At 34.7% G+C, this 24,613-nt stretch overlaps 2 protein-coding genes and 1 pseudogene across 2 annotated transcripts; all 3 read left to right on the plus strand.

Moving 5' to 3' along the window:
• Nucleotides 1-7,174: 7,174 nt before the first annotated feature.
• Nucleotides 7,175-8,896, plus strand: LOC148199469 (uncharacterized). Its single transcript, XM_088111632.1, has one exon. It carries the CDS (start codon nucleotides 7,210-7,212, stop codon nucleotides 8,461-8,463), a length of 1,254 nt encoding a protein of 417 aa, XP_087967758.1. The 5' UTR covers nucleotides 7,175-7,209; the 3' UTR covers nucleotides 8,464-8,896.
• Nucleotides 8,894-11,041, plus strand: LOC148199470 (receptor-like protein EIX2). The gene has a single exon (XM_088111631.1). The coding sequence runs from the start codon at nucleotides 8,984-8,986 to the stop codon at nucleotides 10,940-10,942; it is 1,959 nt and encodes a 652-aa protein (XP_087967757.1). The 5' UTR covers nucleotides 8,894-8,983; the 3' UTR covers nucleotides 10,943-11,041.
• Nucleotides 11,042-16,564: 5,523 nt separating this feature from the next.
• On the plus strand, nucleotides 16,565-17,666 carry LOC148199471 (uncharacterized; annotated as a pseudogene).
• Nucleotides 17,667-24,613: the final 6,947 nt, after the last annotated feature.

Below are 24,613 nucleotides of genomic sequence, written 5' to 3' on the forward strand. Positions count from 1 at the left end.
CCACCGAAAGGGACAACCTTTTGGCCGAGCTGGATTCTCTGTGTTACAAGCTGCACAAGATAGAAGAGGAGAACAAGTTCCTAGGCGAGGAGGTGATAAATGAGCATGTCCTTGGTTTCGAGAAGGAACTCGCCTAGTGTCACTTACTCTACTAGGTGCCCTTGGATGATTCCCGCCTCGATGCCATGAAGATCATAGTCAATGGGGAGCTTGTGCCCATGTTTTTCCCTAAGACCCCAACCTCGGTCGTTCAAGCTGTTGAGCAACCTCCAATCGTTGAAGTAATTGAAGAAATCGACTGGGCAGATGCTTAGATAGGATAGTTCAATTTTTTGCTTTTTGTATCAGGGCTCGGTTTTATGCCCTTAGCTTTCTGTAATGAACTACCTTTACTGAATACACAAGCTTTTGTCACTTCTCGCTTATTCTTATTTTTTTGCTTTTTCGGTAGCTTGAGGAAAAATGTCCCTCACCGAGCGTGTACTCGAGAATTTGACTTAGCATTTTCATGTGTTAGACTATACGAGTTCACTTAGAACGTTCCTCACCGAGCATTTAGACTCTAGGAGTTCACTTAGAAAGTTCTCTAGGTCTTGATATATTAAGGTAAGAATTACAAAAACGTTCCTCACTGAGCGTTTGACTCTAGGAGTTCACTTAGAACTTTCCCTAGGTCTTTATATATTAAGTTGAGAGTAATGAAAATTTTCATCACCTACCGTCTGACTCTAGGAATTCACTTAAAACGTTCCCTATGTCTTTATATATTAAGGTGAGAGTTATGAAAATGTTCCTCACTGAGCGTTTGACTCTAGGAGTTCACTTAGAATGCTCCCTAGGTCTTTATATATTAAGGTGAGAGTTACGAAAATGTTCCTCACCGAGCATTTGACTCTAGGAGTTCACTTAAGACGTTCCCTAGGTCTTGAAATTAAAACTTACACGAAACTTGGATGGAAATACCAATATTATTAATAGTTGAACTGCGAATTACATCATAAGCTTTCAACTGAAATAAAACTTGAGGTGCGATGCGTTCCAAGTGTTGGGAATGGCTTTTCCCATTGGGTGTTCCAGATGGTAAGCTTCGTTCTTTAGGTTTTCTACCACCATGAAAGGTCCTTCCACTAGTAAAAAATGTGGTTGTTAACTCGCTATATAGGCTTCGGTTACGTGAGAACTGAAGCGTATAACATTATACACATCAGTTAATCTAAGACCCGAGGCAGAATAGCGATATTGCACCGGTTAATCTAAGACCCGAGGCCTATATCACTGCTACACCTACTACGTGCCTTCAACTTTACCTGCTACGCCAGACTTAAGGCATCGGTTCATCAGGAACTGAAATCGTTGATGTTGTCCAACACTTTATACCTCGGGCTAGCCTTTTAACTAGTGCCAAAGCAAGAGCTTTTACTGCCGCTGCCACTCTGCACTTAACCTATTTGCGTCAAAAAGCTTCTCCTTCCTCCTGCTCTCCATTCTTGCTCTGTGTCGCAGATTCCTTCACCACTTCCACGGCTCGCCGCACTACCCTTGTGCTGCTAATGCTCACCTCCGTCACTACTGCCTCCGACACTCCTGCCTCCGTCGGAAATAGGGTTTCATCCACCGCTCCAGATCGCGAAGCCCTAAATCAGAGAATCCCAATTGGTCGTTATTCAACCTCGCGAGTTCGTCTCCTCCGCCTCGGTCACCATCGCGCGTTTCTCCCCCAATGGCGAGTGGGTCGCCTTCGCCTCGGCCACCATCGCGCGTTTCTCCCCCAACAGGGAGTGGGTCACCTCCGCCGATGCCTCCGGTACCGTCAGGATCTGGGGCACGCGAAACGACTTCGTTTTGAAGGAGTTCAGAGTCCTCTCCACGAAATGACCTTCAGTCTCGACGGCCTCCGAAGCTTCTCTTTTGTTGATGATGTCTTTTGTTGATGTTGTATACTGTGCAATGAAGGTGCGATGAAGCTTCTCTGTGTGTTGTGTATTGCTTTGTGGTGTATGTAGGAACTTCTGATATGTTATTATTCTTATTATGCTGTGAACCCCCAAATGAAGCTTGAGTTTTGACCCTCCACTCCTGAAACAGGCTTATTGGTTGGCTAACTGTGAACAGATGATGCCTAAGCCAAAGGAGGAGTAAGAAGTGAGGAAAGTGGTGATTAGGAAGGAAAGCTTGAAGGTAGCAGTGGTCAACAAGCAATGTCAAGGAGCTGAGGATGGCTGAGGATGGCTGTTTACCAGCTTTGGGAACATTAGCAAGATCATTCCATAGTGAATCAACATCCTAAAGGTTGAAAAAATTAAAAAAAAAATACGTTATTGCCTCGGTTACCTAAAAACTGAGGCATAATCCTATTCTTTTTTACTCAGTCCATAACCGAGGCATAAAACCTACCATTTTTTACCTCATCTGTATATGCCTCGGTTGTGGAACTTGTGCCTATAAGCAAAAGTAACTGGTTCCATTTCCTCTTACTACCCTAGTGTTCCAAATTTCTAGCCAGCTTCCATCCGTTTGGCTTCGCCAGGCGTCTCCTATTTTTCTCCACACTAGATCTTCCTCAGCAAACTGCCTTGATTTTATCTTGGTGTTGTAATGAAGAGCGACAAGCCTTTCTTGAGCTTCCGCCAGGACAACGACAATTTCTCTTCTTTCTGCTAACGTATCCAACTCTGCCCTTAAGTCGTCATTATTCACTTGCAAATCTTCTATTCACCTTCTGAGCATTGGTTCCCCCACTTCTATCGGCAACATGGCATTAGTTCCATAAGTGAGGTTGAAACGTGTTTCTCCGGAGGTATCATGCGGTGTGCAACGATATCCCCAAAGAACCACCTATAACTCATCGACCCAAGCTCCTTTGGCGCTTCTCAATCGTTTCTTCAACTCAAACACTATGAATTTGTTGGCAACCTCCACCTGCTCGTTCGCTAAGGGTGTTCCACTAAACTTGTGACATGCTTGATTCCAAATTTGGACTAGAAATCAACAAGTCGTTTGTCAATGAATTGTCGCCCGTTATCAATTACAATCGTGCGTGATAAACCAAAGCGACAAATGAGCATCCACACAAATCCTCTTATTTCAGGGACACTATCACCTTCATTTCATCTACCACTGAACCTCGCACCTACAAGGAAGCATCTAAAACACCTCAATGGACTCAAGCTATGCTGGATGAACTTCACGCCTTAGCTAACAACACCAATAAGTTGAAAGCCTATAGTGATTTTGACTGGGCCACCTGTCCCGAATCTAGAAAATATATCACTGGTTACTCCATCTACTTCGGCAATTCCATCATTTCTTGGAAATCCAAAAAGCAGCAGACCGTTTCCAAAAGCTCTTCTGAAGCTAAATACCAAGCTCTATCCACTATCACCTATGAACTACAATTGTTGACCTACGTTCTTCATGACCTTCATATTCTCACAATTCAACCCTGCTATAGTCTATTGTGAGAATCGCTCCGCTATCCAGATCGCCTTTAATAAAGTCTTCCATGAACGCACCAAACACATTGAAATAGACTGCAACATTATTAGGGACAAGCTCAACAGATGCCTCCTCAAGCTACTCCCCATTTCCACTACTGAATAAGCAGCCAAAATCTTGACTAAACCCCTTGCTTTTAGTGTTTTTAAGTATCTTCATTCCAAGCTGGGAATGACTAACATCTACTCCGAACTTGAGGGGGATGATAATGTTAGTTATTGGATTAATATTCACTTTTCAATTAATGTTAGTTATTGGATTAATACTCCCAATTTATCCTTTTTATTTTCCCCCTTTTATTTTGACTGTACAATTAATATTCACTTTTCAATAATATACTTCCTTTCTGGATTCTTCTTTCATACGCGTTAACTCTTTCTCTGTATTTTTGTTTCATTATGCCTAGGGTTGGATTGCAAGTTCTTCTCCTTAATGTATGACTTTCACTCTTCTTTCATCAATGATTTGTATTGCAAATATCTTGAATGTTTTTTGCCCTGCACATTCCATCTACTATCTTGATAAGATTAAAATTGTTCTTGATAGGGAGGCACAACCACGATAGACTTTGACAATATTAAGGAGTTTTCACATATTAGCACCTGAACTTCTCAAAGTTTGTAAACCTAGTGCATTTAAGTGGCAGAGAAAAAATGAATAACAAATATGTGAAAAAGGGGAAAATGAAAAGACGCAATGTATTTAAGTGGAGAGAAAAGAAAATACGAATAGTAATTATCATAAAAGAGGGAAACTGAACATGAGGTGGTGGGAAAATTTTCTAAAATTTACTAGGGTTGTTTTAAAAACAATATCTAATACTTACCAGGGGTTTCTAAAACCCCTATTATGTTAATGTCTTACTAGAGGTTCTATAACATCTGTTGAAAAACTTCCACTAAATTCAAATATTTTTGTAGTGTGTTATTATGTTGTTCATAATAGTATTGATATTATTATACTTAAAAAAATACTATGAAAGAATAAGTTGTAGGGCACTCTTGGTGCGGAAATGTTATGGAATGGATAATTTCATTATTGTATACATATAGATGAATGGATTAAAATAATAAGATATTTTAATGCTCTAATAATTATTAACACTTATATAGAGTAGAATGAATTACGTGGTGACTAGAAAGAAATTCTGGTTTAAAGGCTTTTCTTTGGTCTAAAGATACAAATGAGATTAACCTTGTGTGTGACAAGACATTAGTATAGTAAAGAGAAACGATAGCGGTTATTTTCGCTTATACGCAGCGGTTTCGCAACCGAGGCATATGTAGACAAGACAAAAAGAGGTAGGCTTTTTACCTCAGTTCTGAACCAAGACAAAAGGGTGTGTGTTTTGACTTTGTAAAACAGTAGTCACCATAAATACATGTATCTAGTAAATCCAATATTAATACATGTATGAAGAGAATTGAGGATAAAATGTTTGTATTATATGTTTCATTTCATAATAACTACTTGAATTGTCTACCTATATTTTGAAATTTGTTTCGTTTGCTATGCATATTTCTTTTATGAATTAGCTAACTTGTTAGTATGCTTGTGTCCTTTTGTTGTTTTTTCCTTTTGCAATAAATAACATTATTTTGTGTGAATACATTAAGAATTAGGAATTGGTTAACAGAAGATGGTGCAACTCTCTGATCTTTAAATCAACATTTGAATTCTAGTCTATATGTAAAGATATTAAACTTGCAAGTATAGTCATTAAGGGTGTACACATCTCTTAGAACACAATATAACACAAGATATTGTAGGTTTAATTCTACTTAGACATTTCTAATACCGTGAGCTATTTATTGTAGGTTTAATTCCACTCAGACATTTATAATATAATACAGTGTGCTACGGTTTCATTTTTTAGAGAAAGTGTTTCAGGGTTCTCCATTAAACTCCTCACACATTACATTATGCTCTTTCTTTTATTTATAGCGAACGGCCGGAATTAATAGATGCCAACCACTCACCTAAATATTTTAAAAAGAAATTATTCTTTAATAATAAATATATTAAAATTATAATAGAATTTTTTTAATAAAATTAAAATGTATCTAACACATTAAAATAAGTAATTATTTATTTATTTTAAAAGTCAACAAACTTTTAAAATAATTTTTAGGAATATATATCATGGATTAAATTGACTAATAATATAATTTGAATTTTACACATAATTTAGAATTTGGAGATTGATATGAAAATTTTAAATTTAAGAAAACAATAACTATATTTAAAAACTAAAATAATAATTTATTATATATTAAATGATAGAGTTAAAATATATTATTATTTTTGTGTAAATCAGTTTAAAAACAAATTAAATAAATAAAATAATTTTCTAAAGAGAAATGTTTTTATATGATATTATAAAAAAAATTATTCTATATATATTATCTGTTAAAATAATATTATTATAAAAAATAAAAATTAAATATGTGTTTCTAAATTTTATTTTATTACTGATCAAATAGTTATAAATCATGAAAAGATAAAATTAAAAATGAAAAAAATAATATAAAAAATATATACTCTAAATATAAGTTATTTTTGAATAATTTATTAAATGAAAAATTAATTATAAGTTATAAAAGAATAAAATAAAAAAAATAGAATAAAAAAACAGGTTTAAAAATAAAATAAATAAATAAAAAGATAAAATAAATTCTATGTACATATAATAACAAAATAAATATAAAAAAAATAAATAGATAAAAAATTAAAATAATTTCTATAGACATAACAACAAAATAAATATAAATAAAAAATTAAAAATATTAAATGAATAAAAGATTAACTTTTAAACACTTAGTAATACAATAAAATAAATAATAAAAGCAATTTATTAATATCTTCTTATAATACTCATAAAAAATTGTGTAAACCTGTTCCAAGAGACGTGTCCTCCACTTTATAAGTAGTCGTTCTACACATGTTTCATGTTCTTGGTAAAGCTAGACGTTCTCAAATTCTCTTGCAAATATTCAAGGTTGCAATCATGATACTAAGTCCTTTTCTTCATCTCTTGTTTTCATACCAAACGTTTTCATGTATATGCTCAGCTTTAACTTCCTCCAATAACTTTCTCAACACTTTTCATGCATGTTTCCAGTCAAGTCAACTATCATTTCCTATTGTACTGAAACTGTTTCCAAGCTTCCTTCACGTTTCCTTGTATCATTTTATCAATCAAAATAACTGTTCATGCGGGAAATAATGAGACATTTGAGTTATCAAGATTCTTATATAAAATATTTTAAAAAATCATCTTTTTTAAACATTAAATCTTAAGATTCTGAATTACAAGTAATTTCTTAAGTTTCTGTATGAGTTTGTTTAGTGCCAAATATTTCTTATGTTTTTTCATGAAAAATCCAAAAAGTGAATCTCAGAGTCATTGTTTGTTTTAATAACCAGTTCAAATACGTATAATATATCTAAGTGAATATAAATCCTATGATTGTGGGTTATTTGGGGGTCGGAAGTATTCAAAGATTCCAAGCAAATAGTCCAATTATTGGTGTGAAAACTCCTTTTCTATTTACTGGCATGGAGCCCAACACAAACTACCGGAAGCACTATACTCTGCCAAAACGCTTATATATATTCAATCGTTTTGGTTTACACACTTCACAATTAAGAGTAGACCGATCAAATTCAAGGTCCTTGTTTCACTCTTAGCTATTTAGTATCACCAAAAAAGTAATGACTACTTGTTTTCCTAAACTCTGTTGTGTACTTCTCCTCCTCTTGCTGCCTGCTGCAGAATCCATTCTCGGATTCAACAATACCGCAGAAATAAAGTGCATTGAGAGCGAGAGACAGGCACTCCTCAACTTCAAACATGACCTCGTAGATGCTCATGACATGCTGTCTACATGGAGGGGTGATGAGAAGAGTAAAGATTGTTGCAAATGGAAAGGCATTCAATGTGACCATCAAACAGGTCATGTAACCATCCTTCGTCTCCGTGGTTCGGATACACAATATTTGAGAGGTGCACTCAATATCACTTCACTGTTTCCCTTGCAAAATATTCAACATTTGGATCTCAGCAACAATGATTTTATAGAGAGTCACATCCCAGAACTCATGGGCTCACTTACCAACTTAAGATATCTCAATCTCTCCTATTCTTATTTTGGTGGTAATATTCCTACCCAACTTGGAAGCCTTACACATTTATTGTCTCTGGATTTAAGTGAGAATTATCTTCTCCGTGGAGATATCCCTTATCAACTTGGAAGCCTTACAAATTTAAGGTATCTTGATCTCAGTTATAATAATCATGATGGGAAAATCCCTTGTCAACTTGGAAATATGTCACAGTTGAGATACCTTGGTCTCACTGGTAATTCATTTTCTGGAGCACTCCCTTTCCAGGTTGGGAATCTTCCTTACTTGCAAACTGTTGGACTTGGTGGTGATTTTGATGTCAAACCTAAGGATGCAGACTGGCTGTCTAATCTCTCTTCTCTAACACATCTTGCCATCGATGGTTTACATAACCCTGACTGGTTGCATATGATTCATTATCCAAAGCTAGGAGAGTTGAGACTAGTTCATTGTTCTCTTTCAGATACCCATATTCAATCTCTGTTTTATTCACGTTCCAACTTTTCCAATTCTCTTACCATCCTTGACCTTTCTTCTAATATGCTCACATCCTCAACATTTCAATTATTGTCTAACTTTAGCCTTAATCTTCAAGAGCTTTATCTTTCTCATAATAACATTGTTTTCTCATCTCCAGTCCACTCAACCTTTCCTTCTCTTGTGATCCTTGACCTTTCCTATAATAAGATGTCATCATCGGTCTTTCAAGGTATCTTCAACTCCAGTTCGAAACTTCAAAATCTTTATTTGCGAAATTGTAGTCTTAGGGATGATAGTTTTCTGATGTCAGCTATTTCAATTACGAATTCTTCGTCTTCTCTTGCCTGGCTTGTGATAAAATAGCAGAGTATGAAATTGACCTAAACCTGTTATATTAACATCACAGTAACACATTCAGATCAAAAACAGCGGAAGAAAAAATGAAAGAATAATGTGCGTACCTCCTGCCATTGCAATTTTGTAAATCTAAACACAAGACAGTTTTGTTTTCTAAACCTTGACTCACTCAAACTCGATGGTGTGTTTTTCTGAATAGAGGAGTAGGCTTAGTGATCAAAACTGAGAGTAACCCATTCCCTTATATAAAGTCTGGCCATCACAGGTTTCAAAATAAATGGGCTTTACGTTTAAAAATTAATAACTGCTCTATAACCTCTATGCAGTTAAAAGCATAAAAATAATGGCTTAATGGACCACTTTATGTTCCTTAAAAATAGGAACTGAAAATGCTATAATATTTATTTTATATTTAAAATAATGCTAACAGCTTGATCTCTCCTCAAATCTGTTGAAATCATCATCCGTATTTTACTGGCTCTTCAACTCCACTACCAATCTTCGTACACTTGAACTTTATGATAACATGTTGGAAGGTCCCATTCCAGATGGATTTGGGAAAGTAATGAACTCTCTTGAAGTTCTTGACCTCTCTGATAACAAACTGCGAGGCGAGATTCCATCTTTCTTTGGGAACATGTGCACATTGCAGAGTTTATACCTCTCAAACAACAAGTTGAGTGGGGAAATTTCCCATTTCTTTCGGAATTCATCATGGTGCAACAGACACGTGTTTCAGAATTTGTATTTATCTTATAACAACATTACAGGCACGTTACCTATGAGCATTGCATTGCTATCTGAGTTGGAGGGCTTGCTTTTGGATGGAAATTGCTTGGAGGGTGATGTCACTGAATCCCATCTTTCAAACTTTTCCAAATTAAGGTACTTATATTTGTCAGACAACTCCCTATCTCTAAAAATAGTCCCTAACTGGGTTCCTCCTTTTCAAATAATAAGCTTGGGACTAAGATCTTGCAAGTTGGGTCCTAGATTTCCCAGTTGGCTCCATACTCAACGCTCCTTAGAATTTCTGGATATTTCTAATAATAGGCTTAATTGTTCAGTACCAAAATGGTTTTGGAACAACATGCATAATGTGGGATATTTGAATATGTCTCAGAATAATTTCACTGGTGCAATTCCTAATAATATATCATTGAAGCTTTTCAATAGACCGTCCATATTTCTGAATTCAAATAATTTTGAAGGAAAAATTCCGCAATTTTTACTTCAAGCTTCAGACCTAAGGCTTTCTGATAATAAATTTTCAGATTTGTTTTCATTCATATGTGACCAACGCACAGATGGAATGGCCACCTTGGATTTATCAAACAATCAATTGAAGGGACAACTCCCAGACTGTTGGAAATCTGTACATCAGTTATTCTTTCTTGATTTAAGCAACAATAAATTGACAGGGAAGATTCCTGTGTCCATGGGCAGCCTTGTTAAATTGGAAGTCTTGGTTTTACGAAACAATAACCTGAGAGGTGAATTAGCTTCCACTTTGAAGAATTGCAGCAATTTAATTATGTTGGATGTGGCCGAAAATATGTTTTCTGGCCCAATACCATCATGGATAGGGGAAAATATGCAACAATTGATAATATTGAGCATGCGAGGGAATCACTTCTCTGGACATTTTCCAATTCAACTCTGTTATTTGAAGCGCATTCAATTCTTAGATCTTTCGAGAAATATGTTATCAAAAGGAATTCCATCATGCTTAAAGAATTTGACTGCAATGACTGAAAAGAACATCAACACAAGTGACACTCTACATCGTATACATTCGATCAATCTCACTTATTATGAAATATATGGCGTTAATGGTGGAGAAAATTACACCCTTAACATAAGCTTGATGTGGAAAGGTGTGGAACAGGGGTTCAAAAATCCAGAGTTACAGCTTAAGAGCATTGATATTTCAAGTAATAATTTAAGTGGTGAAATACCGAAGGAGATTGGATATTTGGTTGGGCTAAATTCTCTGAATTTATCCAGAAATAATCTGAGAGGAGAAATTCCTTGTGAGATTGGTAGTTTAAGATCACTAGAGTCCTTCGATTTATCAAGAAATCATTTCAGTGGGAAAATTCCTTCTTCTCTTTCTGAAATTGACGGTCTGGGGAAACTAGACTTGTCACACAACTCTCTTTCAGGAAGAATTCCATTGGGAAGACACTTTGAAACCTTTGATGGGTCTAGTTTTGAAGGAAACATCGATCTTTGTGGTGAACAATTGAGAAAAAGTTGTCCTGGAGATGAAGATCAAACCATAGTAAATCTTTCAAGAGCTGAAGCAATGAATGATGATGAAGATAGCTGTTTCGCTGAGGCATTATACATGAGCATGGGGATCGGATACTTCACTGGATTTTGGAGCTTAGTAGGGCCAATGCTACTTTGGCGTTCTTGGAGAAATGCTTATATGAGATTCCTAAATAAATTGACAGACAGTATATATGATCAGTTGTATTGAATGTGACGAGAAAAAGGTATGCGTGTATCTTCTCCTTTTCAAATTCACGATGTCTTGGTTGAATGTAGTATGTTATAGGCAAAAAAATATGGGTTCTTGAGCCAGAACATTTAATACGTACTCTCTTTACTCCGTTATCCCCCATTTAACCTAATATTTAAGAATTAATACTTCATTTTAAATCATATATTTATATTATATTTATGTTTAATATTTTAAAATCTTTTAAGATACATTATTGATATTTATTAATGAAATATTTAATATATTAAGCATAATATTTTTTATTAAAAATATTTTTTATTCTTTGTTTTATTCTTTCCATGCATCAAATGATTCCACAAATAAAAATCAAATACTTTTCTTTCCAAAATTATTTGATAAAACCTTAATTAGTTAAAAAAAACAATAATAAAAATACCTATATTACCTAAAAATAAGCTTAAAAAATGTTAATAACAATTATCAAACTACTCTAGACTTGAATTTTTCATCTTTCCATGAAAGACAAAATTACTAAATAAGAAAAACTGTGGTTATAATAACACAAAAACAAATGACTTCCCAATCCTAACGAAACATCGAAAGAGAATTTCACTTGTAACACCAAAACTCAAGATGGAACAACATGATATTTTTTATCAAAGTAAAATATAAGTAGTATTTAGAAACAATTTAAATTTTATTACAAAGAAAAAACATAAATTCCCTATATAATAATATTTAATCAAATGTAATTATGGTGAGCCACAATGAATTATATAGGTGACCAATTCCCTGTTTAAATTAAATCACTTGGATAGTTTTTAATATGCTAATGAAAAACAAGCTTAGATATTAACTAAAGTTTAAAATTTAGTACTTAATTTATTTAATTATATAACAACCTAGAAAATATCTTAATAGCAATGGTGGATTTTATAAAAAGAGAACACTAAAATATTTTAATAATAAAAGGTTTAAATTATAAATAGATTTCTAATAACGGAAGTTTATTATATAAAAATTACCATTTACTTATAAAGATTTTCTAGAATTTTCTTTGTCTTTTCATCTTTTGAATTCGTCTCTAATATGTTTAACGAGATCTCTGTTGGATTCACAACAGAGAGGTTTACGGATGGAAACTCATCCAAGGAGCTAACATTAGCTATGACTAAGAGAATAGAAGGAGAAGAAATATTTCAAAGAGCTCTTTTGTGGAAGATAGTGTATTTGTCTTTCCTTTCTCTTAGCATTGTAAAAATATAAATAAGTCTTTTTTTATGCCTTGTATTTAGGACGATCTTACATTTTGTTTAGGCTTGTATTTTTTGTCATTTTTGTTGAATAGCCTATGATTTAATTGATTATGTAAATGGCCTAATCGATTAAAACAAACAATATCCTACAAAGAGTGCAATTCTATGATTTAATCGATTATGTAAGTACCATAATCGATTAAAACAGACAACTTTATGCAAACCTGTTGTTTTGGCTTTCAAAAGTGACTCTTGAGTGACTAGGGAAGCTAAGTGGTTCTTTGGCTACCTTGACCTCAAGTGATCTTAAAACATTGCTTCTGGACCTAGAAATCCTCTAAAGGTGCATACATTTGAAACTAACTAAAGATTATTGAATTCTTTACTCCAAAAGGTACATTAGTCACTCTTTAAGAACCATCTAGAGTTTTTTTGTTCTAGATTCATTTTCTTTTTCTTTCTTCTCTCTTAAGACTTGAGTTCACTACCCCCTTCTATAAATAGGAGTGGTTTTGCAACTCTTCTTTTTTAAGTTTACTAGGATAATTGTCTTCTTGATTACTCCTAACCTTTTTCTAGACTGTTAGCTCAACCTCTATAAGACTTGAAAATTTATATAACTCTAGGTATAATTAAAATATTTTTTATTGATAAATAAGTTTTGTTTATAGAAGTATCATATGGTTTAATTAGTAAGAAAGTATGGTGGGAAAATGTCTCGTGTATATTTTTTATGTGTAAAATAATTAATGATGTGAGTAAAAATATGAAAATGTAAAATAAGAATAACTTAAATATATATTACATGGATGGATATATATATATATATTACATGGATGGATTGGCACAGCATGAGCGACCTGGTGTGTAAGTAGGATATTTTAGTCTTTTCAGTTATTGATATATGGTGTAGATAATAATCACGAGATGCAAGAAGTAAAACCCAACCAAAACAAAGGGAGTGCTTTAAACACCATCCTTTTCGTGAATAGAGTGTGGTTAGCAGTTTCATTATTCCACAATTTTATACTGATTTTGAAATCATATTCCCAAAAGTCTAATTATTAAAACTTCTGGAATTTATGGAATTATATCTGCTCTTTATTGTCTGTAAGTCTTTTGTTAGGCCTTCAAAAGTTTCAGACTGTTTAATTCTTATATATATGAACAGACTTCCATAAGTTCCAGAATTGTAAAAGAGATATTCTAAAAATTTCACTTCATTTTCCCCAATTCTGGAATAATCAAACAGAAAATAAGAACTTTATGGATAAAATTTCAAAATATTATGTAGATAGTTATTCTTTCGTGTGAATAATTACTAAAAAAAGTTCATTAAATAAAACTGATTCAGCGATTATTTACACGAATTTAGAAATTATTTTAGAAATTCAAGATTATTAATTTTTAAATTATATTTTTTTGCATTAAAAGTTTCTAAATTAATTATTAAACTGTTTTTCAAAATTAAAGACCAAAATTCAATTATTTTAAATTTAAACTTTAATTTTAATTATTTTAGTGACTAATTCTTTAAATTTAGCGACTATTAATCCAATATCTGACAACAATTTTTCTTGTAAATTGATAACAATTTGATTAATGAGATTGATATTTTTGTGTGATCTACAAATCTAATAGAATAAAATCATTATCCATGGTATTCTTATATAACTGATATTTATAATAATAAGACAAGGAGTAGTGTTCATTGTAAAATAAAATAACGATATATTTATTTAATTGAGATATTATATATCACTTAAATAATTTGAAATTGAACTTAAAATATTATTTGCATCATATATTATAATTATAACTTTTTTAACATATAAAATATATTAGTACTTGCAAATAATAACAAAATATATATTGATTTATTATAAACATGATTGTGGTTGTCTTATACATTTTCTAATTTCTTTTTGTTGGTTAGAAAGTTAAGCAACTGACAAGAGAGTTTTAAAAGTAAAACAAGCAAACGGACTTCGATATTTTAGCCTTTGCAGAAATTTAAAATTGAAACCCTTTGATGGTAGTGAAGGAAAAACTGAAAAAAAAAAAGTAAAATATGATTTAAAATTGTGCAAAAAAAGATGTTTTTGGGATCATGAACACAAAAACAAAAAGTCATCACATAGATTACTGAGTTAGATAAGTTGGATGATGGGAGAAACTTTGATGATATGAGACTACAATGCATGAAGCTATTTAACGACTATTAATTCAATCTCTGAAAACATTTTTTCTTGTAAATTGATAACAATTTGATTAATAACTTAGGTTAATATTTTGGGTGATCTACAAACTTGATCTAATAGAATAAAATCATTATTAATGGTATTCTTATATAAATGGTATGTATAGTAATAAGACAAGCAGTAGTGTTTATTGTAAAACAAAACAATGATATATTTATTTGTATTGGATATAGTGTATATCAAACGGTTAACATCACAAGCCGTTCGGTCATCACCACAACAATGGTCAACCATGTCATCATCAATCGCATCAACTAAAGTCAACCGCGTTAAATAATGTTGGACCATAATTGGGCCAACACTTAAGGTACTATTGGGCCAGTAGTCCAACAGAAGATAAAATAATCAAAGGAGAATAAAAGAATTAAGATATCTGATTGAAGATATAAAGATGTTGATAAGCGGTTAAGATATTGATAAATCCGTTTATGAGTAACTAACCGGATTTCCAGGTAAGGTTGTTTTTATTTGATCTATGAAACACTTATAAATACACTCACAGGGCCAAAGGCCAGGTAGGTTCAACTGAGACTTCACTACGTTCTACTTACGTCCGATTAGGACTTAAATACAAAATTGTGATAAACAGTTTATAAAACCGCTCCTAACTTGAGCGTCGGAGTGCCTTTTGCAGGTACCTCCCCCATCAAGAGCACAACTGAACGACATCCAGAGTCCAAGCCAGCGGAGTACTCGATTCTAGCGTCGGAAAGCAACAAAGCCACGTCAGAAAAGGTTAGTCTCTCGGTCCTATAAATTCCTACCAAAACATTTTGGCGCCCACCGTGGGGCCGAGTGGCATCCCGCTAAAACCGCAAGTAACCAGACAAGAACGTAGTCTCAACGTCATCATGTCGACCAGGCCCCTACATATTGATCCCGATTGAAGAAACTCCCACCATCAGCGTCAGCAAGCTTCTACGACTTTACAGATAAATATTTTGATATAACCATCTTAAATTTATTTTATATTATATGATTTAATTTATACTTCTAAACCATTTGAAATATTGGTGATTATCCATCGCTAACAACATAAAAGTAGTTTCAGCACCTGCGTGCATTCCGCTTTGTTCAAAAATACATATAATTTGATAATTATACTTCCTTGCCGAATGATTTAATTTAAATATCTTAATTCAATATTATAATATTGTTCAAGATTTATTCAGGATCCAATGACGCATATACCACTTAACCAAAATTGGCATTAAGTGTTCAACCATTCAAATATTATGCCATTTGGCCTCACAATTATTCAGCCATTCGACCTCACAATTATTCAGCCATTCGGCCTCACAGGTATTCGGCCCTTCGGCCTCAACTACTCGGCCTTATAAGGCCTTAGATACTTTAGCCAACTATGGTATCAAGACTTTGACTATTCAACCATTCGGCTATTCGGCCTCACAGTGCAGATGACAGGATCATGCCCACAAATTACTTGGCAAATCGGGAACTTATCGTTCGGGCCACCTTACAAAACCCAAGGACGTTATCCGAAAAACTCTTAGTCCAAACCAAGCGGTGATAAAAGTTCTTAACGAACTGTCACTCTCGTAAACAAAACCCAGGGACGTTATCCGAAAAACTCCTGGTCCAAACTGAGCAATGATAAAAGTTCTCAACGAACTGTCACTCTCGTAAACAAAACCCAGAGATGTTATCCAAAAAACTCCTGGTCCAAACCGAGCGGTGAAAAAAGTTCTCAACGAACTGTCACTCTAGTAAACAAAACCCAGGGACATTATCCAAAAACCTCCTGGTCCAAATCGAGCGGTGATAAAAGTTCTTAACGAACTGTCGCTCTCATAAATAAAACCCAGGGAGTGCTCTGCAAGAACCTCCGGCGAGACCCACTCACTACCGCCACCATAGACAGGGTCGCCATAGCCTCCTGAGTTTATTCCTAGGGTCGGTGACGACTCGTTTGGGCTATATTTGAGTAGATCTGAGTTTTAAGTTCTGCTTGTTTTTCTCGATGTGACCTACTCGCCGTCGTTGCTACAGAGGAGTTGCTGGAGCCTCCTAAGTTTTTTCCTAGGCTTGGTGACGACCTGTTTTGCCTATATTTGAGTATATCTGAGTTTGAAGGTTTTGTTCCTTTTCTTGGGTACGGGATGTCTGAAGTAAAAAGTATTCCTTTGGGAGTACCTAATGACCTACCAAATATAGGAAGTACATGTTGGTTGGATGGTCAGAAATACTTACAATGGAGTCAATTTATTCGAAGGATTCTCAACGGTCGTTCAAAACTTGATCACATAGATGAAGGAGGACCAGGACCAGACGACACTCGTTTTTCAATTTGGGACAATGAAGATTCATTAATTATGACTTGGATGTGGCAATCCGTGATTCCTGAGATAAGGAAAAATTATATGTTTCATTCTTCTGCAAAAGAAATATGGAATGATTTACAGAGTACCTTTTCCTTAAAAAAGGATCTTATTGCTTAGTATGACATCAAGAACGGGATATTTAATACAAAACAAGGCTCCCTTTCCGTATCAGAATATCACGGAATCCTGAATGGTCTTTGGATGGAACTCGATCAGATCGAAACAATAAAAATGTGTAAAATAGATGTTGTCGCTCTTGCTGAATTCATTGAAAGGGAAAATCTTTAAATTTCTCCAGGACCTAAATCATGAGTACGACCCAATCCGGGTTCAAATTTTTGGAAGAGAAAAATTATCATCTCTGTTAGAAGTTTTTTTTATGGTAAGAGGAGAAGAAACTTGGAGAACTATCATGCTTAATGGAGGGATCTCCAACACAGGCTTTGCCATGACAACTGGAAAAGGAGTCCACAAAGGCACAAATGCTAGGGGAAAGACGTTTGAAAAAGGTACTCATGGGGACTATTGCTCATATTGTAAAAGATTTGGACATACCAAGGAAATATGCTTCAAACTCCATGGAAGAAAGAATGTTCTCGAGCGCATGGGAAACAACAAAGGGTCTACTCAAAGATGGGTAAATCATACTACCTTAGAACGGGAAGCCACCAATCCATCTAGTCCTTCACACACACCACCAGATCTTGATATGAAAGCTTATAAGGAGAAACTCGAATACTCTGAAGCAATGGTTGAATCAACGAGTAAGCCCTCTAGATCATGTACTTAGTCCATAAAAGGTAAGATTTGTCTTAATATTGTTGGTCATGTGTCTCAAGGGGCATTTGGATCCTTGATTTGGGTGCAACTGATCATATGACACCTTTTAGTGGGTCTTTCGACTCATATGAAAAAAGCAATAAAGAGCAACTTATTACAGTTGCGAATGGTCAGGGTAATACCTATATGCGGCTCTGGGAGTATAATTTTTGACTCATCTATTATATTAAAGGATGTTTTACATGTTCCTCAATTAGCTAATAGTCTTATCTCTATGCAAAAACTCACAAAGGATATAAATTGTTCAGTAACATTTTTCCAACTTATTGTGTTTTTGAGGACCTTACCACAGGGAAGACGATTTTAACTTGTAAGGAGAAAAGTGGGTTGTATTTTTTAGAGTTTGATGACCAAAGCAACACACAAATCATGAGTCAACAAGCTACATCTGAGACGTAGGCAAAATCCCAAATATGGTTACATCATCAAAGGCTTGAGCATCCTTCATTTAGTCTTATCAAGTCCTTGTCTCCCCATTTGTTTACCAAGGAGTCTATTGAGTCTTTTAATTGTGATTTTTGTCAATTGTCAAAACATCATCGTGCATCTTATCCTATTAGTAATAAAAAGAGTATTTCTCCATTTGATTCAATTCACTCTGATGTTTGGGGTCCTGTCATAGATTTTATTTCCGGAGCCAAATGGTTCGTTACCTTTATTAACAATTGTACTCGTGTCACGTGGACATACCTTATAATAAAAACCAAAGTTTTTCAAATTTTTGTTAATTTTTTTCATCTTGTCCAAAATCAATTTGGAAAAAATATCAAAAAGAATTAGGTCAGATAATGGTACTAAATATGTGAATCATGAATTTCTGAATTTTTTGTCTCATAATGGTATTGTTCATGAACTAACATGTGTTAACACCCCTCAACAAAATGGGGTTGCTGAAAGAAAGAATCGTCATCTTCTTGAAGTAACTAGAGCTCTTATTTATCAAATGTCTACTCCAAAAAATTACTAGGGAGAAGTTGTGTTAACTGCCACATATCTCATCAACAGGTTACCCACTCGTATCTTAAATGACATTAGTCCTATAGAGTCTATATTGCCTTTTGTTCCTTCTTCTTCCCTAACAACAAGTCTACCTAATCGAGTCTTTGGATGTGTTGTTTTTGTTCACTCTCATCATCCTCACCGTGGTAAATTAGATCCTAGAGTTAAAGTTGTCTTTATTGGATATCCTTCTAATAAAAAAAGGTACAAATGTTATCATCCTCAGAGTCGTCACATTTTTATCACCATGGATGTCACCTTTCATGAAACACAATCCTATTATGTCAGTCCACCACTTCAGGGGGAGAAAGCACTTGAAGTGGATGAACTCTCCTTATTGACATTACCATGTCTGTCTTTTTAGGATGTCCAAGACATGAGCAATGAAGCTACCATTGTCCACAGTGAGGAAGAAGACGAAGAAGACAGATTTTTTGGCAAAAAATATGAAAGAGGAAAACAACCCACTTCGACTCTCGAGCAAGAAAAATTGTCTAATTCGGAGGTGAGGATCCCTAAAGATATCAATGAGGAGGAGGTAAGTATTATTGAGGATTTAGCCATTGCATTAAGAAAGCAAAGAAGATCATGTGCTAAATATCCTATTTCTCAGTATGTTTGCACTAACAATCTCTTTGATAAGCACAAAAGTTTTATTGCTGCCATTGACGCCACAGAAATTCCTACCTCAATCCAAGAGGCCATGAAACTTGAACATTGGAATCAAGCCATGAAAGAAGAGATGAATGCATTAGAAAGAAATTCAACTTAGGAGATTGTTGATAAGCCAAGAGACAAGAGGGCAGTAGGGTGTAGATGGAAAATCACAGTGAAACATAAGGCAGATGGGACAATAGAAAGATATAAAACTAGATTGGTGGCAAAAGGATATACCCAAACATATGGGATTGTGTATGAGGAAACATTTGCCCCAGTGGCAAAGATGAATATAGTTCGAGTTATTCTCGCTTTGGTTGCCCATTTTGGATGGGACTTACACCAGCTGGATGTGAAGAATGTCTTTCTTCATGGAAATCTAGATAAGGAAGTTGATACGGCTGTCGCGGCCCATCAAATTTGATTGTAAAAATGAACGCAGTATAGTACTAGGATTTGACTCCTAGGTCGTCTCTCAAGGACCAATTGTGTGGTTCAGTCTCGGGTCAACATGTAGGGAGGTTTTGTGATTTTGTTTTTGGTTGCGGAAAATTAAAATGAACTGGAATTTAAATAACACCAAATTAAATACGGTGAAGTAAAATGCAGTACAGTAAAAACCCAATGGTAAAAGACATCAAAATAAAATAAACGCGGGAACATTAAACGTACAGAAAACGTAAACATTAAACACAAAAGTAAAAACATCAGTAAAAACAAAACTGTAAAAATTAAAACAGTAAAAACGAAATTAAAACAGTAAAACGAAATTAAAACAGTAAAAATGAAATTGCTACAATAAAAACGAAATTACAGCAACATAAAACAGTGAAAATAAATCTAGTAAAAACGAAAATACAGAAAAACATAAAATACAGAAAACAGTAAAAACAGTAAAACATTAAAACAAAAATATGAAATTACAGCAGTAAACAATAACAGTAAAAACAGTGAATACAGAAATTCAAAATCAGTAAAACAGTAAAAGCAAAATACAGAAAACAATAAATACAGTAAACAGTAAATTTAGAAAACAGTAAAAACAGAATCAAAATTACTGGAGTAAAATAAAGAGAATAAAATTACAATGAATGATCAACATGCAAAAATAAAGAGGAGCAGAAATTAAATTGCAGAAAACAACAACTGAAATTAAATTACACCAGTAAAAAGAGACAGTAAAATCTGGAAAGATAGAAACAGAATTTGAAACCAAACTTTGCTTTGAATTTAAATTGTGCATGAAATTATTACAACAAAGAAGAAGAAAACTAAATTGAAAATTAAACATTACAGCAAAGAAGATGAGTGCATCAACCGTAAACCTCCATTTTCTGTACTGTGATTCTTCCTTCTCTGTTCCAGCCGTCCAGCCCCTACTGTCCAGCATTCTCTGCTAGAGCTCTCACGGCACACTTCTTACTTATACTCCAAAACCAATTCATTTTCCATTTGGAAGCATGCCAACAAAATGAGTGAGAGGGACCCTCCATGAAGTGATGTCCATTTTCTCTCCCCCTCTAGACCGTCCACTTCCATTCTCCAAGTGCTTTTGACTTCTTCAAACACTTACTCTTGGACGTGTGAAGTTGCACCACTTTCAAAAGAAGACAAATAAAACATTTGCTCTCCATTTCCAAATAAACAAGTAGTAACTGACTATTGCTTTACTTTTCAGCAAAACTAATCAACTTCCTTCCTTTTCTTCATGTGAGTGTGCCGTGGGCTCCTTTCTTCCATCCAACCGTGTTTGTCTCTTTGTGGAGCTTCTTTGAATCAATTTCTTCCATCAATTGCTGACCAACTTGCTCCTTGGACGTGAGAAAAGAAGAAGTTGGGGGCCCCTCCATTTTCCACCTCAACTTCTCTTCTTCTTCAATTTGTTGCTGCACACTTCTTCCTCCTTCACGGAAATGGTGTTCAACCGTGGGCTCCCACTCAAGCTGCTGTACCGTAAGCTCTTCTCTTCCTTGCTGCTGCACCTTGCATGAGCCGTGAGATCCTCTCCACCTGCTGGACCAATTTGCTGCCTTCATCACCATGCATCTCTCCATCCAAGCCGTGACAAGCACTCTTGTACTTGAACTCCTCTTGCTTGCTGGACCGTAAGTTGTGCTGCTGCCCATGTGAAGTGTTGGTGCTGGACCAAGGTGTTGGCAATCCTTAAAGCTTGCTGGACCGTGATGCTCTTGATGTTGTCTTCCTACCAAACGTAAGCACACTGCTGTCCAGCACTCTTCTTGAAGCCGTGAGTCCTTCATCATGCATGTACATTCTAGATGTCATCCTTTCTACCATGGCAGCTGCTGTGTTGTTCTCTCATGGGCTGCACCTAGTGCCTTGTGAAGCACATCTAAAGGAAGAAAGAAAATTAATTCCCATAGTGCAGTAAGGAGAGAAACCGTGAGCCAAAGCCATGTCTCCTTGTGGTAGTCCCCATTTTTCTATTTTGGTGTCTTTATTCAATCAATTACTCACCTTAAGCACTTCATGGACGTACCAAGATAAAAGCAAAGGGGGCCCTCCATCATGACCACTTCCTTCTCCAAAGAAATAATATGCTTTCTAGCCACCATACTCCAAAGCAATTTGAATTGTGCTCTCCACATTGATGTGCAGCCGTGAATCATTGTCATTTATTCCACCTTGTGCTTCTTAAAAATTCAACAAATCAAGCATTTGTTCAACCCTTCTTACGTGAAGCATGCTGGACCACTTTCACAATTTGGTGCTCTTCCATGTCAACATAGCAGCCCCCACATCTACTCTTGCACGTTCCCATATCCATGATGCCAATTCCAATTTCAACATTCAATTGTAGCATGGATAAGGCTCTGGACAGCCACGGGAATCACCTCCAAACTGTGATATGAAGTGTTGAATCCTTGGTTAAGAGTGTTGGGAGGTCTTAGCACCATCCAATGATCAATTCCAGCCACCACAAGTACCAAGCAAACAATGCAAACAGATTAGAAGTCACTCAAAAGTAAGCACTGGACTGACATAGGGGAGTAAAAAAAATACTGGGAACAGAACAGAACGAATTTGAACAAAATAAAAACTATACGTGAAAATAGACATCCAGACGAAACTATGAAAAAAAATTGCATGGAAAACAGATAAGAATTGAACTCGAACGAAAACACACAAGTTGACACAACATTCACGTAGCACTGTACGAAAATTGAAATGGCTGAGATGCATATTGTCATTTCTCATTTAACCTTCAAATGTCCCAAATTATATTTCCAAAATTTTCCTTGCAATTACTAATGCAAATAATAATTAGCTCAGATAATTCAATATTAATTAAAATAAGAATTTCCGATCAAATTAAGCACAATTAGCAAAAACGGAAAAATACTGGACAATTAAGCAAAATTCCTCGATTAATTCTAGCACAATAAACTAAGTGAAGTGAAGAAAATATTGACTCATCAGAAGTGTACATGGAGATTCCCCAAGGTTTTGAAGTGAAAAATGAAAGAACAAGGTAGGCCTCCTGAAGAAAGCATTGTATGGTCTTAAGCAATCTCCTAGAGCATGGTTTGGAAGATTTACAGAAGCAATGGGATACAGACAAATCCAAGGAGATCATACTCTATTCATAAAACATTCTTCTACAGGTAAACTCACTCTATATATTTCTTGTATATGTGGATGATATGATTATTGCAGGAGATGATGAAACACAAAAATTAGCATTAAAAGATAAATTGGCAGCTCAATTTGAAATGAAAGACCTAGGAAAACTCAAATATTTTCTTGGAATAGAGGTTGCCTACTCCAAGAACGAAATTTTCATCTCCCAAAGGAAATATGTACTTGATCTCCTCAAAGAAACAGGAAAGTTGGGATGTAGAACTTCAACAGTTCCTATAGAACAAAATCACAGAATTAGAAGTGAAGAAAGTGTTCCTGTAGAAAAGCCCCAATATCAGAGATTGGTGGGAAAATTGATTTATCTATCACACACAAGACCAGACATTGCTTATGCTGTGAGTGTAGTGAGCCAATTTATGCATGATCCAAGAGAGAGAGACACATGTAAGCAGTTGACAAAATTCTCCAATACCTAAAGTCAAGTCCAGGAAAGAGGCTATTATTCAAAAGGGAAGACACATTGACTATGAAGATATATACTGATGCTGACTATGTAGGTTCTATTACTGACAAAAAATCTACTTCTGGGTATTGTGTATTTCTTGGAGATAGTCTGGTAACATGGAGAAGCAAAAAGCCAGATAGAGTATCCCGTTCTAGTGTAGAAGCTGAATTTCGAGCCCTTGCTCAAGGAATGTATGAAGGACTCTGGATAAAAATCATTTTGGAGGATCTTAAAGTTAAAGTGGAGAACTCGGTGCAACTACGCTGTGACAATAAGTCTGTTATGAGCGTAGCCCATAATCCAGTACATCATGACAGAACCAAGCACATTGAAATTGACAGACTTTTCATCAAAGATAATCTTGACAGAGGCTTTGTGATTACAACTCATGTTCCTACAGAACTTCAATTAGCAGATATTTTTACAAAAGGGGTTCCTCTAGGTAGATTTCAAGATTTTGTAGGCAAGTTGGGAATGATTGATATTCATTTACCAACTTAAAGGGGAGTGTTGTAATTTGAGATAATATCTTTAGAATATTCCTAATTAGAGGAAATAGATACATAATCTTTTATTTTAGTTTATTTTCCTAGTTTTCTTATTTCTCTTTTTAGGATAATTATATTATTACAAATAGAGGGTATGAGAATGTATTTTTCATTATTATAATAAAATAAGTCTTATTTTCATAATGATTTTTAACTTCTAAAATCTATAATTTTAACCTTTATAAATATAATATATTTTTTTAAAACCTATATTAACGTAGAACGAAATTTAAGCAATCACATAAAATTTGAAAATAAAACAAGTAGAAACACTTCAAACTCTAGTCTACAAGTAAAGATATTAAAGTTGCATTTATAGTCTTTAACACCGATGACACAAGATGTTGTATTGTAAGTTTAATTCTACTTAGACATTTCTAATACCGTCTGCTAATTATTGTAGGTTTAATTCCACTTAGACATTTATAATATAAAACAGTGTGGTAATTATTTTCCACATGGCCATCTACTACCGTTTCTTTTTTTAGAGACAGTGTTTCAGAGGCTGTCCAATAAACTCCTCACACACTGCATGATGGTCTTTTTCATTGCTAGTGGGTACCTTCAATAAAACATGTTTAATAAAGGGATGAGAAAATATGAATTATTGAGTATGTGAACGGTGGGAATGAATAGATGCCAACCACCACCACTTTACTCTCCCAAATTCCTTAT

Source organism: Vigna umbellata, chromosome 4 (assembly GCF_029865625.1).
Source record: "Vigna umbellata cultivar VRB3 chromosome 4, Vumbellata_1.0, whole genome shotgun sequence".
NCBI classification, from domain to species: domain Eukaryota; kingdom Viridiplantae; phylum Streptophyta; class Magnoliopsida; order Fabales; family Fabaceae; genus Vigna; species Vigna umbellata.

Bases quoted from the DNA above. Each gene is read 5' to 3' on its own strand.
- LOC148199469 (XM_088111632.1), top strand. From the start codon at position 7,210: ATGACTACTTGTTTTCCTAAACTCTGTTGTGTACTTCTCCTCCTCTTG.
- LOC148199470 (XM_088111631.1), top strand. From the start codon at position 8,984: ATGTTGGAAGGTCCCATTCCAGATGGATTTGGGAAAGTAATGAACTCT.